This window comes from Ovis aries, chromosome 23, assembly GCF_016772045.2.
Source record: "Ovis aries strain OAR_USU_Benz2616 breed Rambouillet chromosome 23, ARS-UI_Ramb_v3.0, whole genome shotgun sequence".
Classification (NCBI taxonomy): Eukaryota; Metazoa; Chordata; class Mammalia; order Artiodactyla; family Bovidae; genus Ovis; species Ovis aries.
In genome coordinates this window covers 47031969-47048539 of record NC_056076.1, presented here as the reverse complement: position 1 = coordinate 47048539, position 16571 = coordinate 47031969, and the positions used below count along the sequence as shown (strand labels likewise).

At 39.1% G+C, this 16571-nt stretch overlaps 2 protein-coding genes across 3 annotated transcripts in view; one reads left to right on the top strand and one right to left on the bottom strand.

The window, feature by feature from the left end:
• Positions 1-16571, bottom strand: part of KATNAL2 (katanin catalytic subunit A1 like 2) — a 108931-nt gene that overhangs the window by 83807 nt on the left and 8553 nt on the right. The window contains exon 1 of one of the 2 annotated variants that reach the window (XM_060405265.1): positions 816-2636. The exons of the other annotated variant lie outside the window; for it this stretch is intronic. The gene's annotated coding sequence lies outside the window, so the exon portion shown is untranslated. Of the gene's footprint in view, positions 1-815; positions 2637-16571 lie in introns of those variants that run through there. 2 annotated transcript variants of the gene reach the window in all.
• On the top strand, positions 8664-10370 carry LOC105604502 (elongin-A-like). Its single transcript, XM_042239139.2, has one exon. It carries the CDS (start codon positions 8664-8666, stop codon positions 10368-10370), a length of 1707 nt encoding a protein of 568 aa, XP_042095073.1.

Sequence of the window (16571 nt, the reverse complement as noted above, 5' to 3'; positions counted from 1 at the left end):
ACAATATTGTAAAGTAATTAATTAAAATAATTAATTTACAAAAAATAAAGACAAATCAAAAAAATGTCAAAAGCAATAAACATTGGAAAGTAAAAATGCAGGATTGTTAAAATGTATTTGAACTTAAAAGACCAGCATCTTAAAATATATATTTCTATATATATAAACTTCATGATGACCACAAACCAAAATCTATAATACATATACACACATGCAAAAAGAGAAAGGAATTCAAATATAACACTAAAGATGGTCATCAAATCACAAGAGAAGAGAGAAAAAGAAGAACAAAAGAAAAAATACAATAACAATCACAAAACAATTTACAAAATTTCTATATATATATATAATTACTCCAAATGTAAATGAACTAAATGTTGTAATCAAAATACACAGAGTGGCTGAATGCACACAAAAACAAGACCCATATATATGCTGCCCACAAGAAACTCACTTTAGATCTAAAGACACACATGGACTGAGAGTGAAGGGATTGAAAAGGGTATTCCATGCAGACTAAAATGAAAAAAAAAAAAAAAAAGCCAGGGTAGCAATACTCATATCAGATGAAAGACTTTAAAACAAAGGCTGTAACAGACAAAGAAGGACATCACCTAATGATCAAGGGATCGATCCAAAAAGACAATTATAAATATATATGCTCCCCAGATAAGAGCACTTAAATACATAAAGCAAACATTAACAGATAGAAATGGAGAAACCAGTATTACAATGATAGTAAGGGACTTTTTAACAGCCCTCACTTACATCAATGGCAGATCATACAGAGAGAAAATTAATAAGGAAACACTGACCTTAAAAGACACATTAGGCCAAATGGATCACATTCATTTATATGAAACATTCCATCCAAAAGCAGTAGAATACACATTCTCTTCAGGTGCACATGGAACATTCTCCAGGATAGATCACATGCTAGGTCACAAAACAAGTCTCAGTAAATTTAAGAAAACTGAAATCATATCAAGCATCGTTTCCAATCACAATACTATGAGACTAGAAATCAAATACAAGAAAAAATATGCAAAAACACAAACATGTAGAGGCTAAACAATATGTTACTAAACAACCAAGAAGTTGTTGAAAAAATTCAAGGGCAAAATTTTTAAAACACAGAGAAAATGAAAACAAAAATACACGATTGAAAATCTATGAGATAAAGCAAAAGTAATTCAGGGAAGTTTATAAGTAAACTTACAAGTAAGTTTATAAGTAAAACAGGGAAGTTTATAGCAATACAAGCTTACCTCAGGAGACAAGAAAACTCAAACAACCTAACCTCACACCTAAAGGAACTAGAGAAAGAAAAAAACCACAAAGTTAGTAAAAGGAAAGAAATAATAAAGATCAGAGCAGAAATAAATGAAATAAAGACTAAAAAATGAAACAGAAAAGATCAATGAATCTTAAGAGCTGGTTATTTGAAAAGATAAACAAAACTGATAAACCTGTAGCTAGACTCATAAAAAAAAAAAAAAAAGAGGGCCCAAATCAATTTAAGTCAGAAACAAAATAGGGGAATTTATAACCAATGCCACTGAAATACATAGGATCATAAGAGAGTACTACAATTATATGCCAATAAAATAGACAACCTAGAATAAATGGATAAATTCACAAAAATGTACAATCTTTCAAGACTGAATCAGGAAGAAATAGAAAATATGAACAGAACAATTGCCAGTAATGAAATCGAATCAGTAACAAATAAAAACAAAAAACTTTCCAACAAACAAAAGTCCATGACTAGATGGCTATACGGGTGAATTACACCAAACATTTAGAAAATAGTTAAACTGATACTTCACCAACTATTTCAAAAACCTGCAAAGGGACAAACACTTCCAAACATATTCTTCCAAACATGAGGCCAGAAGTACCCTGATGCCAAGTCAGACAAAGACATTACACAAAAAATTACAGGCCGGTATCACTGATGGGCATAGATGTAAAAATCCTCAACAAAATATTAGCAAACTGAATTCAATAGTACATTAAAAGGATTATACATAATAATCGATTGGGATTTATCTCCAAGGAAGCAAGGATGGTTCAATATCTGCAACTCAATCAATGTGATATGCCATATTAAAAAATTGAAGACTAAAAGCCATATAATCATCTCAACAGGTGTAGAAAAAGTTTTTGACAAAATTCAACATCCATTTATGGTAACAACAACAACAACAAAAAAACCTCTCAACAAAGTAGGCACAAAAGGAATATAATAAAAGCATAATAAAGGCCATATATGACAAGCCTACAACTAACATCATACTCAATGGTGAAAAGCTACAAGCATTTCATCGGAGATCAGGAACAATACAAGGATGCCCACCCTCACCACTTCTATTCAACATAGCACTGGAAATCCTAGGCACTACTATCAGAGAAAAAAGAATTAAAGGAATCCAGTTGGAAAGAAAAAAGTAAAACTATCACTGTTTGCGGATGACACAATACTATACATAAAAATTCTAAGGATGCCACCAAAATCTGCTAGAACTCATCAGTTAATCTGGTAAAGTTGGAGGATACAAAATTAATATATAGAAACCTGTTGCACTTCTGTATACTAACAATGAATTACCAGAAAGAGAAATTAAGAAAAAATTCCATATATCATCACATTAAAAATAAAAAATACTGAGGAACAAATCTAAGGAGATAAAAGGTCTGTACTTGGAAAACTATGACACTGATTAAAGAAATTGAAGACAACCATGTTCACAGATGGGAAGAAGGAAAATTATTAAAATGACCATGCTATTGAAAGCAATCTACAAATTTAATGTAGTCCCTATTGAAATATCAATGGCATTTTTCACAAAACTAGAACAAAAAATTCTGAAATTTGTATGAAACCACAAAATAAGCAGTCAAAACACTCTTGAGAAAGAACAAAGCTGAAGGTATCATACTCCCAGATTTCAAACCACAGTCATCAAAATAGTATAGTACTGGCACAAAAACAGACACATAGATCAATGGAACAGAGTAGAGAACCCAGAGATGAAACCACACTTATATACAGTATTAATCTACAACAAGGGAGGCTAGAATATACAATGTGGAAAAGACAGCCTCTTTAATAAATGGTGTTGGGAAAACTATGTGAAGTGAAGTCACTCAGTTGTGTCTGACTCTTTGCAACCCCATGGACTGTAGCCTACCAGGCTCCTTCGTCCATGGGATTTTCCAGGCAAGAATGCTGGAGTGGGTTGCCATTTCCTTCTCCATGGGATCTTCCTGACCCAGGGATCGAACTTGGGTCTCCTGCATTGTAGGCAGACGCTTCATCGTGTGAACCACCAGGGAAAACTATCAAAAGTATCAAACTGGAATACGCTCACACCATAATCAAAAATAAATTAAAAATGGATTAAAGACTTAAATGTAAGACCTGAATCTATAAAACTTCTAGAAGAAAACGTAAGCAATATGCTCTTTGACATTTGTCTTTGTAATATTTTTTGAATGTGCTTTCTTATTAGCTAAGGGAAACAAAAGCAAAAATCAACAAATAGGATTACATCAAAGTAGAAGACTTGCACAGTAAAGGAAGTCATCAACTAAATGAAAAGGCCACATACTAAATGCGAGACTATATTTGCAAACAGTATATCCAACAAAGGGTTAATATCCAAACTATACAAAGAACTCACACAACTCATCAAAAAACAACCAGATTAAAAAAGAGGGAGAGATTCTGAATAGATATTTTTCAAGAGACATACAGATGGCCAAGAGGCAGATAAAAAGATATGCAACATCACTAATCATTAGGGTAATGCCAAGTCAAAACCATAATGAGATATCACCTCATACCTATCACAATGTGTGTTATGTTGTGTGTTTAGTCACTTAATTGTGTTTGACTCTCTGTGACTCTTTGGACTACAGCTCATCAGCCTCCTCTGTCCACGGGATTTTTCAGGCAAGGCCTGTCACAATGGCTAGTACCAAAAAAATAACAAATATCAAGTGCTGCTGAGGATGTGCAGAAAAGAGAATCCTCTAGCATCATCGATGGGAATATAAATTGGTATGCTGCTGCTGCTGCTAAGTCGTTTCAGTCGTGTCTGATTCTGTGCGACCCCATAGACAGCAGCCCACCAGGCACCCCTGTCCCTGGGATTCTCCAGGCAAGAACACGGGAGTGGGGTGCCATTGCCTTCTCCCTAAATTGGTATAGACACTATGAAAAACAGTATGGAAATTCCTCAAAAATTAACAATAGAACTACCATATGATCCAGTAATTCTACTCCTGAGTATTTATCCAGAGAAAATGAAAACACTAATTAGAAAAGATCTATGCACCTCTATGTTCACTGAAGTATTATTTACAATAGTCAAGATATGGAAGCAACCTAATTGCCCAACAATAAGTGAATGGATAAAGAAGTTGTGGCATATATATACAACTGAATATTACATAGCCATAGAAAGAATAAAATATTGCCATTTACAATGACATGGATGGACCTAGAGGGTATTACACTAAGGGAAATAAATCCAGCTGAGAAGGACAAATGCCATATGGTTTCACATGCGTGTGGAATCTAAAAGACAAAACAAATTAACAAAACAGAAAAAGAATGAAAAATACAGAGACCAAACAGGTGATTTGCCAGAGGGGAGTGAGAGGTAGGAAAGAAATAGGTGAGGGAGATTAAGGGGTACAAACTTCTGGTTGCAAAATAAATGCACAATATGGAGAAAATAGTCAGTAACTATGTAATATCTAAAGATCAAAACTAACTTATTGTGTTGATCATTTTGAAATTATATAAATCAAATGTATACCAAATCACTATGTCATAAAATAGGAACTAACATAGTGTGGTAAGTAAATTATACTTCAAAAACAAACAAACTCATAAAAAAAAGACAGATCAGATTTGGGGCTACCAGAGGCAGTAGGAGGAGAAGGAGGAATTAGATGTAGGTGGTCAAAAAGTTCAAACTCTCAGTTATAAGGTAAATAAGTACTAGGAATACAACATACAACATGATAAACATAATTAATACTGCTGTGTGTTATACATGAACATAGTTAAGAGAGCAAATTCCAAGAGTTCTTATTACAAGGAAAAATTTTTTTCTATTTCTTTAATTTTGTATCTACACGGGATGCTAGATGTTCACTAAACTTATAATAATCATTTCACAATGTATTAAGTTAGATCATTAGGTTATATATCCTATATAGTACTATATGTCAATTATATCTCAATAAAACTAGAAGATTAAATAAATAAAATAGAGAAAGTAGGGACAGGGGGAGCTGTGAAAATTCAGAGATATTTAGGGGATACAATGAGGTACAATGAATGACCCTGTTTTAGACCTAGATTACAGAACTAGTTGGTTAAAAATAACATGTACTGTACAATTTCATTTTGATAAAACATGTGTTTGTGCATGTATGTGTATACACACCTATGCCAAAGGATCCGAAAAGATATATGGATATATACCAAGGTTCACCATTGGGTAATACACTAGTATATCTGGGTTGTGGGAATATTTTGGTTTTACTTATTTATTCTGTTTGTTACCTATTATTTCTTTAAGTTTGACTTATTATTATGTAAGTAACCATTAGAACTGCCAATTTATACTACTGAGAACCTTGAAAACAAAATAAACAAAACTGGGGGCAGGAGAAGAAGGGGACAACAGAGGATGAGATGACTGGATGGCATCACGGACTCGATGGACGTGAGTCTAAGTGAACTCTGGGAGTTGGTGATGGACAGGGAGGCCTGGCGTGCTGCGATTCATGGGGTCGCAAAGAGTCGGACACGACTAAGCGACTGAACTGAACTGAACTGAACTGAACTGTCAGCAATTCTTAGATTAATAAATTCTAAGACTCCAGGAGTTGGTGATGGATAGGGAGGCCTGACGTGCTGCAGTCCATGGGGTCGCAAAGAGTTGGACACGACTCAGTGACTGACCTGAACTGAACTGAAGAACTGGGAAATCCTTAAAACCTAGAATGATGAGAGAAATATAGATTACTTATTGTTATCCATAAAAATGAAGGAAAAAATTTAAAGCTGAACCATAGCTCACAATGAATACTTATAGAATTGTTAAAGAGATTTTAAAAAGTTTTAATGTAAAAAACAAAGATAGCAATCACTGGTCTTTCCTGATTTGGGCAAGAGGTCAGGTCAGGTGCATTCTTAAAGAGTTCTTGTTCAGTCACTAAATCATGTCCCACTTTTTACGACCCCATAGGCTGCAGCATGCCAGGAGAAAGTTACTATAAAGAGGAAGTTAGACACAGAATCTTGGTCCTCTTCTGACCCTAGTATCCCAACCACTTGGGCTCACTGAAGACACACAAATCTTTCTGTTCTTGTCAATGACAGGATCCTGCTTTCAGATCCAAAGTCTGGTTGGCGAGGAGAAGGTCACTTCTCTGCTTACAAAGGGAAGAAGATAACATCAGTGACTTGGAATTTCTTTAAGTCCAAGAGCAATAAGGAGACCAAAGGTAATCAGATAGTCTTGGGCTATCTAAGAGAGGAACCAAGCTCTTCGAAGAGCCTGGCATCTATACCAAAGTTGTTGTTCAGTTGCTAAGTCGTGTCCCACTCTTTGCCATCCCATAGGCTGCAGCATGACAGGCTTTCCTGTCCTTCACTATCTCCAGGAGTTTGCTCAAATTCATATCCCTTAGTCAATGACACTATCCATCTTATCCTCTGCCGCCCTCTTCTCCTTTTGCCTTCAATCTTTCCCAGCATCAGGTTCTTTTCCAATGAATGCGTTATTAGAGTTCTAGCCAGAATCTAATAATCTAGTAAGATCTGATCTAATCAAATAAGATGTAATCAATGATGACATTTTAAGTTGTCTATTTAGTTGTGCCTTTTAGTAGACTGTCCTAGTAGCTCAGACGGTAAAGCATCTGCCTACAATGCAAGAGACCCAGGTTCGATCCCTGGGTCGGAAAGATGCCCTGGAGAAGGAAATGGCAACCCACTCCAGTATTCATGCCTGGAAAATCCCGTGGACCGAGGAACCTGGTAGGCTATAGTCCATGGGGTTGCAAAGAGTCGGACATGACTAAGCGACTTCACTTTCACTTTAGTAGTAATAATAGTAACAATAAATTTCGGCCTTCCAAGATAAGGGTTTGTTTCCTCGAGCACACTTCGGTCTAAGGCACCACCATGAACTGATCCATTTCAGGCCCTACTGCTGACGTTTGGTGATCAGAGCAAACAGCATTCATTCCTCTCAGAATTATTGACACCTTCGTTAGATATTGCTTGAGGGCAAGTCAGACACTGCTGCTGCTGGTGCTGCTGGTGCTAAGTCGCTTCAGTCGTGTCCGACTCTGTGCGGCCCCATAGACGGCAGCCCACCAGGCTCCCCCGTCCCTGGGATTCTCCAGGCAAGAACACTGGAGTGGGTTGCCATTTCCTTCTCCAATGCATTAAAGAGAAAAGTGAAAGTGAAAAGTGAAAGTGAAGTCGCTCAGTGGTGTCCGACTCTTCGCGACCCCATGGACTGCAGCCTACCAGGCTCCTCCGTCCATGGGATTTTCCAGGCAAGAGTACTGGAGTAGGGTGCCATTTCCTTCTCCAAAATCAGACACAGGGACTATTATTGCCCTCCATGGGCCTAATCTGTCGGATTTTAGGCAAATCCCTTTCTCTCGGTTAGGCCTCAGGTCCTCGGCGTATTCAGAGCTGTGACTCTGGACCTCAACTACCTGCCGTCAATGTGCGGCTGCACCTCTTCCTGTTTCGTGATCACAGGCAAGTTACTTTATTCTAAGCCTCACCCATAAAATGAGGATAATATAACTCTTCTTTGGTTCTTACAGGCTGGAATTACTCGACGGCAGGCGTCCAGCGCTAGGGTGGTTGTCGCGATTGCTGCTCCGGGGACGGGAGCGGGGCGAGGTGGCCCAGGGGTTCCTGGTGGTGATGTAATGTGGGCACCGCTCGCAGCCCCCGCAGGAAGGGGGCGCTGGGGTTTCCTCAAGTCCCGGACGCAGCGCAGGTAGCGATTGCCGTGGGCACGCTGCGTCCTGAGCGCCGGAGGCGGGGTCGTGCGCCGTGTGCACCAGGGGGAGCTCGAGGCAGAGCCGGGCGGCGGCGGGGTCCGAGCACGAGGTTGCTGAGGAGCCGCGGGGCCTGGCCGCCCCCATCCTCACACCAAGGAGGTCGTGGAGAGACGAGAAGTGCCCTCGGTCTCGCCCGGCCCCGTGGCGGTTCTAGCGGAGAGCCGGGTCTGCCCGACGGCAGTGGCGGGCGCAAAAGCCCTCGCGTCGGAAGCTTGGCCGGGACCTAGCAGCGCAGTGGAGGAGGCTGGCTCCGGGGGACTGAAACCCTGAGAGGAACCTGCCCCAGGGAAGCTCCTCAGGAGGAGGCGGCGATGGAGGGAGACGGCCGCGCACACCTCGCAGACCGCAGCGGTCGCTCGCGTAGCCGCGAGCACAGACAGCAGCAACACAGACACCCCTCAGAGCCCGCGAGGCCCCATCATGAGTCCTGCGGCCGTGAGAGGGACGAGGACAGAAGGCAGTGTTGCAGAGGTTCCCCAGCTTATTCCTCAGCGCGGGCATATTGTGGTTACAGACGGTCCCCCCCACCGTCTACACGTCCTCGTCTGATGTCCGGGGACCGTCACAGACGCCCCTCGGAGGTCTACGTTGTACAGCGGGGACCTGAAGGAGGCCCCTATGATGCTCCTCGGGCCAGACTGGGGTTCAGTCAAGACCACGGCCTGTGTGCCCCCCACAGGAGGGAGGCTGGGAGCCTAAGCTGGGGGTACCAGTCTCCCCACGATGACAAACACCCTTTGGGTGCCAAAGAATACAAGAAGTCTTCTACTTTGACCAGCCAAAAATCAGTCCTGGCTTCCTCCAGAGAGGAAAGCCCGCGGCCTGTCCCCAGCGACAGAGCAAAGGAGAATCCGCCTTCTACTAGCGTCAAAGAGGAGGAAAGAAGGCGCCGCGGGATCCAGTTTTCACCTTCCTTCGGGCACACTTCAGACTTTAAAAAGCAAAAGCAGGAAGACTCAGAGAAAACCAAACCAGACAAAAACAAGCAAAGCCTCAACCGCTTGGACATAACAGAGGGGACAAAAGGCCTGTTACCCATGGTGAAAGAGAAGGCTACCGATAACCAAAAGATTCAAGAAGGGAAAGTAAGACCTCCCCATTTGAATGGAAAGCCAGATGGCTCCCTCCCTGAAGTTGAGGAGACAGATATGGATAATGAATGCAAGCCGCCCACCATGTTTTTTCATTCATTCCTCAACCAGGACCAGCCTAGGGAGGAAAAGAAAAAGATTATGAAAACTTCAGCCACTGCTCTAGAAGAGAAAGAACCTAAAAAAAATGACTCAAGTCAAAACTTGGACTTGGTTCAGGAACTGCCTGAGGTGAATGAAAACAGATCAGAGAAGCAGCAACCATCTGGAAACGTCTGGGCCAAGCTGGAAAAGGTCCCCATTGATGCACCTGTGTGGCCAGATCTTCCATTACCCAGGATCTCCGCCAAGTACCATCCACTTCCTGCCTCTAGATTGATGTCTTCCTTCCGACCAAAGCAAAAAGCACTGTCTTCACCCCAGAAAGTGGAAGAAGTTGGATTTACTGGATGCAGAATGAATTCTAAGATGCAAGTGTTTTCTGGCTCTAAGTGTGCCTATCTCGCCAAAATGATGACCCTGCGCCAACAGTGCATCTGGGTACTTAAAAACAACATCAATTCAATCTTTAAAGTGGGAGGAGTCCCATATTCAGTTCTTGAACCCATCTTGAAGAGCTGTGCACCTGATCAGCTGTATCGCATAGAGAAATACAATCATACACTAGTTCAAGAAACAGATCAACTATGGAAAATTCACTGTCACCAAAACTTTAGGAAAGAAAGGCCACAAGAGCATGAGTCATGGCGAGAGATGTACATGCGGCTTCAGGATGCCCAAGAGCAGCGGCTTCGAGCACTGACGGTGAATATCCAGACTGCACATGCCAATAAACCCAAAGGCCGACAAGCAAAAATGATCCTACTCAACTCTCTGGCCCAGCCACTTTCTGATGTCCAAAGGAGGCGGCAGTTTGAAACACAAGAAGCAGCTGTCCCTGAAAAAGTCAAGATCAAGCCAGCTCCATACCCCAGAGAAACCAGCCATACTCCCTCCAGCAGCAATGGCCTTAACCTTACCCATGAGAAGCCGGCCCACACATGCTCAAGCACTACCAGTACCCACTTGCCACAGGTGGTCAATGGCAGGAAACCTGTGAAGAAAATTGCTCCCATGATGGCCAAGACAATTAAAGATTTCAAGAACAGATTCTCCCGACGATAAATTGAGGCCTTGCCTTGGAGGTGGAATTCAGGGTGAGAAATAAAAGGGCAGCGGGGGTTATGGAATGCGACTTTCAAAGGAGACCAGCAACTTTTGCTTTGTAGAAACTTTTGGACTCAGACGCCTATAGTTTTCAAGTGTTGGACCTGTAAACCTGCACACCAAGCCCCTGCTTCCCTGCCTAGAGAACACTTCAGAATTCTGAAAATGAGAAACCTCATTCTCATTGACAATTTTAAGATCCATTATACCTTTGTTCTTAACTAACCTTGGTAAACAGTAAGACGTAGTCTTAATTAAAAAATATTATCTTCAGGTTGTATTTATATAAATAAAAATATGTAAACATGGGATTTTTTTTTTTTAATCTCAGAGTAGATGAGGCCTTTTTGAACACAAACCCAGAAGCCATTAATTAAAAAGGCTGATATATTTGACCACATAAAAAATTCTAAATATATAAAAAAGGTCAAGAGACAATAACTGGGAAAGATATTTACAACTCAGTTAACATTCAAAAGGCCAATTTCCTTTATATATAATAAGTGCCCACAAAGCAAGAAAAAAAGATCAACAATTTACTATAAAAATGGACAGTATAGGAAAAGATGGTTCACACAAAAAGAAACACAAATGACTCTATATGAGGAAATGCTCAATCTTACAAAAATGCAAATTTGAAACATAATACACATTTCCACATATCAGTTGAGTAAAACTCAAAAAATTAATGGCCTGCTATGTTGGAGCAGATGACCATACATTACTAGTAAGATGATAAGTTGATACAACTTCTACGGAAGTTAAAAGGCAAATTTATATACATCCTTTGGTACTACAGTATCACTTAGGATGAGAAACTGAATATACAAATGGATAATGGCCAGACCCACATAAGCTCAGAAAGCCAAACCGCAACCTCTGTAAGCAACCATCTCAGAAAACCAAATCACAGACCATAGCAATCTGTCCAAGAAACTAAACCACAACCTCCACAGCAACTGGCCCAGAATGGTCAAGATTTGCTCAACAACTGCCAGCCTCCCTATTTTCGCTCTTAGCCTCCAAGTCAGGACCAACCAAGAAAGCCGAATATGACCTCCAAATCAATCACATAAGATGCCCCACTTCTAGGTAGCCCAACTCCAGATGTCCCAAGTCAACAGCCTCCAATCAGAAAATGTTAAATACACACAGTTCCCCTTTTTTTTTTTCACTATAAAGCTTTCCCACTCCCCTGCCTGCCAAATGCAAGTGATGACAGTTGACTTTCTTACTATAGCAAGCGCTCAATAAATAGCCTATTTGCTCAGTATGGGTGGTTTTCATTTATTTCTACAGAATTGCATTCGTCAGATGCACACATGTCAAATATACACATATACAAACTGACATAACAATTTCACTGATAGGATTTTATTCTACAGACACAACTGTGTGTGTATGTATTTAATTAATACAAAGACATGACCGTGGCATGTGAATCCACTTTTCTCTAGAACATCTGCCGGCCTCTAAAAGGCTAAGAAGCTGAGTAGTATATTTGACAACCTCAAAGTGCTAAGGTGCAAAAGTTCTAAACCAAGACCCATGAAGATAGGGGACCCTGGCAAAACCAATGAATAGTCAGTCCTTATTCCATTCTAGGAATGAGGACAAAAGATAAGGTAAGGTGCCCATGTTCTGTATGGCCCAGAAAAATCTCAGTCCCTATATTTGGATTGAGTCCCTAAATTTCAGTCCCTAAAATTCTCCAGGCCAGAATACTGGAGTGGGTAGCTATTCCCTTCTCCAGGGAATCTTCCCAACCCAGGGATTGAACCCAGGTCTCCCACATGGTAGGCAGATTCTTTACCAGCTGAGCCACTGCAGAACCCCAAGAACACTGGAGTGGGTAGCCTATCCCTTCTCCAGCGGATCAGGAATTGAATGGGAGTCTCCTACATTGCAGGTGGATTCTTTAGTAGCTGAGCTATTAGGGAAACCCCAGAAAAATCTCAGTCCCTAAATTTGGATTGAGACGTTCCTGAATTGCTAGCTCCTCCCACCAGGCACAAGACAGAAACAAGCCTAAATTACCTTTACAGGAAGATATCATCATCCTTCATCACAAATTATTTCTAAAAACAAATCAACTACACTACCATGCAGTCTAAGAGAAGAACAACATAAATGAAAAACATCAGGAATAACAGAAAATTGAAACATGGACCTCAAGATATTAGAAGTATATCAGACACAGACTTGAGGAAAACTATTTCAATCAATATAATTTACAACAGTCTATAAAAATCAAGTAGGAACAAATTTAACAAAAGATGTTGCAGATTTCTTTTGTGGGATGAATGGTATCACCTTTTCCCCAAATTCATATACTGAAGCCCTAACCATGAATAACTCAGAATGTGACTGTATTTAAAGATAGAGCCTTTAGCAGGCTAATAAATTAAAATGAGACCACTAGGGTGGGCCCTAATCCAATCTGACTGGTGTCCTGGGAAGAAGAGGAAATTTGGACACGTGAAGTGATGCCAGAGATGGTTCTCTAGTATAGGAAATACCATGTTGAAGACACAGCAAAAAGGTGGCCACTTGCAAGCCAAGGAGAAAGGCCTCAGGATAAATCAAACCTGCCAACACCTTTTTCTTGGACTTCTAGCCTCCAGAACTGTGAGAAAATAAATTTTTGCTGTTTAAGACACCCAGTCTGTGATATTTTATTATGGCAGCCCTAGCAAAATAATGCAACCTCTATGCTGAAAATTACAAAATAGGGCTAAGAGATATTTAAAAAGTTTTAACGTTTAAGAATTGAGAAAATGATTTTTTTAAGATGTTCTCCTTAAAAGTGATGTATAGATTAAATGCAATCTCATCAAAAACTCAGTGAACTTTTTTATATAAATTGAAAATCTGATTCTGACATTTATGTGGAAATTTAGAACCAAGATGTCATTGAAAAATAGCTAGGTCAGAGAATTTATACTACCAGTTTTTAAGGCTTAGTATTAAGCCACAATAATTAAGATAGTTTGATACTGGCATGGAGATAGATAAATCTATCAATCAAACAGAACAGAGAGTTCAAAAATAAACCCACAAATATATGGTAACGTGATTTTTTACAAAGTTGCCACAGTAATTCAAAAAAATTTTTAAAGGTGCTAGAGCAACTGGATATCCACTCCAGTACTCTTGCCTGGAAAATCCCACGGATGGAAGTGCCTGGTGGGCTGCAGTCCATGGGGTCGCTAGGAGTCGGACACGACTGAGTGACTTCACTTTCACTTTTCACTTTCATGCATTGGAGAGGGAAATGGCAACCCACACCAGTGTTCTTGCCTGGAGAATCCTGGGGACGAGGGAGCCTGGTGGGCTGCCATCTGTGGGGTTGCACAGAGTCGGACACGACTGAAGCGACTTAGCAGCAGCAGAGCAACTGGATCACCAAACAGGAAAAAAAATGAAACTTAACCCCTATCTCACATCAAACACACAAATTAATTGAAGATAACAATTCTATATGTTTAGGTACCTAAACATATAACATTTGAGAAGATGGGGATACCATTCATCCACAAAATAGCATAACATCAGATAAAGCAAAAACTGACAAAATCAAAAGGAGAAATAGGCAAAAAATACAATTATAGTGAGAGATACTTACATGCCTTCGAACAAAAAGAAAAAAAATCTATAAGATATAAAAGATTTGAACAACACAATTAAGAAACTTAACCATACATTGAGCCATAAAACAATTCTCAACAAATATCAGAGGACTGAAATCCTGTAGAATGTTGCTAGTAAATACAACACAATTAAACTAGAAAACAACATCCAAAAGGTATCAGCAGACTTCCCATATGTAAATAATACACTTCTAAATACTTATGACTCAGGGAAAAATCATAATAGATATAAGAAAATATTTGGAACTGAATGAAAAAAGCAAAAGTCGTTCAGTTGAGTCTGACTCTTTGCGCCCCCATGGACTATACAGTCCATGGAATTCTCCAGGCCAGAATACTGGAGTGGGTAGCCTTTGCCTCCTCCAAGGGATCTTCCCAAAACAGGGATCGAACCCAGGTCTCCCCCCATTGCAGGTGGATTCTTTACCACCTGAGCCACAAGGGAATGAAAAGGAAAAATTAAAATGCTACATATTAAAACATATGGAAGCAGGCAAAGCAGTGATTGAAGGAAAATTTAAATCTTTAAATGCATCTGTTAAAAGAAAAAAGGTAAATATTAATAAATTAAGCAAATATATTAAGAAATTATAAAAAATAATAAATCCAAGGAAAGTATAAGAAAGAAAATAACCATTTTTTACACTTTTTTTATCCTTTTGAATTTTTTATTTTGTATTAGGGTATACCTGATTAACAGTGTTGTGACAGTTTCAGGTAAATAGCAAAGGGACTCAGTCATACACATACATGGATCCATTTCCCCCTCAATCCCCCTCCCATCCAGACTGCCACATAACATTGACCGGACTTCCATGTGCTATACAGTAGGTCTTTGCTGGTTATCTGTTTTAAATATAGCAGTGTGTACATGTCCATCCCAAACTCCCTAACTATCCCTCCCATCCCCAGCAACCCAAGTTTGTTTTCTAAATCTGTGAATGTCTTTCTGTTTTGTAAGTCCATTTGTATCATTTCTTTTTAGGTTTCACATATAAGGGACGTCATATGATATTTCTCCTTCTCTGTCTGACTTAGTTCATTCAGTATGACACTCTCTAGGTCCATCCATGTTACTGCAAATGGCATTATTTCATCCTTTTTAATGACTGAGTAATAGTCCGTTGTATATATATAATACATCTTCTTTATCCATTCCTCTGTCTATGGACATTTAGACTGCTTCCATATCTTGGTTATTATAAACAGTGCTGCAATGAACACTGGAGTGTATGTATCCTTTCAGATTATGTTTTTCTCTGGATAGATACATGCCCAGGAGTGGGATTGTAGGGTCATATGGTAGCTCTGTTTTTACTTTTTTTAAGAACCGCCATACTGTTCTTCATATTGACTGTACCAATTTACATTCCCACCAACAGACTGGAAGGGTTCCCTTCTCTCCACACCTTCTCCAGTGTTTATTATTTGTAGATTTTTTGATGCTAGCCATTCTGGCTGGTATGAGGTGATAGCTCATTGTTGTTTTGATTTACAAAGAAATAATAATTTTAAGACTGCAAAAGTAGAGAAATAGAAATCAAACAGATCATAGACAGGATCAACAAAACTTGTTTCTTTAAAAAGACTGATAAACCTTTGTTAAGACTAATGAAGAAAAATAAGAGAGAAGGCACAAAAAACCAGTGTAAGAATAAAAAGGGAAGATGATTACAGATTCCATATATATTTAATTTTTTAAGAAAGGATATTATGAACGATTATGCCAACAAATTCAAAAATTTAGATGAGATAGATAAATTCTAAAAAAACATAACATACCAAACCAACAGCAAAAAGAAATTTTAAAGTACCAACAGTTTTGATGAAAATAACCTGAGTTTGTTTAAAACCAACCAATAAACAAACAAAAAACGAAGAAAACACTTTCTATGGGAAATCCATTCTCAGATTGCTTTCAAGGCAAACTCTACCAAACATTCAATCAAAAACACAATGGCAATCTTCATAATTTCTTCTACTGAATGAAGAAGAGGGAATATTTCTCAATTTTTATGAAGACAACATATCTTTCATACTAAAACCTGAAAAAGACACTCAAAAGAGGAAAACAGTAGGCCAGTCTCACTCATTAATATAGATGGAAAAAGTCTAAGCAAAATATTAGCAAATTGAATCACCATTATGTAACATCAAACTTCAGCATATCCCAGGAATGAGGTAAGACCATTTAATATTAGAGACTCAACATAGTTAATGTACCACATTACAAAATAAAGGGAAATATTATAATCACTTTAACAAATGTAGAAAAGCATTTGGTAAAAATCAACATATGTCTTTGATTAAAAAAAGAACTCTGAACACACTATTTTATATTGCTAAAATAAGATCAACATACAAAATCAATTGCGTTTATACATATCAGTAATAAATATAAAATTAAATTTTAAAAACCAAGAAACCACTTACAATGATATGAAAATCATTTAGAATACTATCAAGAACTACAAGTATTTCTAACAGAAAATGGGCAGATTTTCTATGC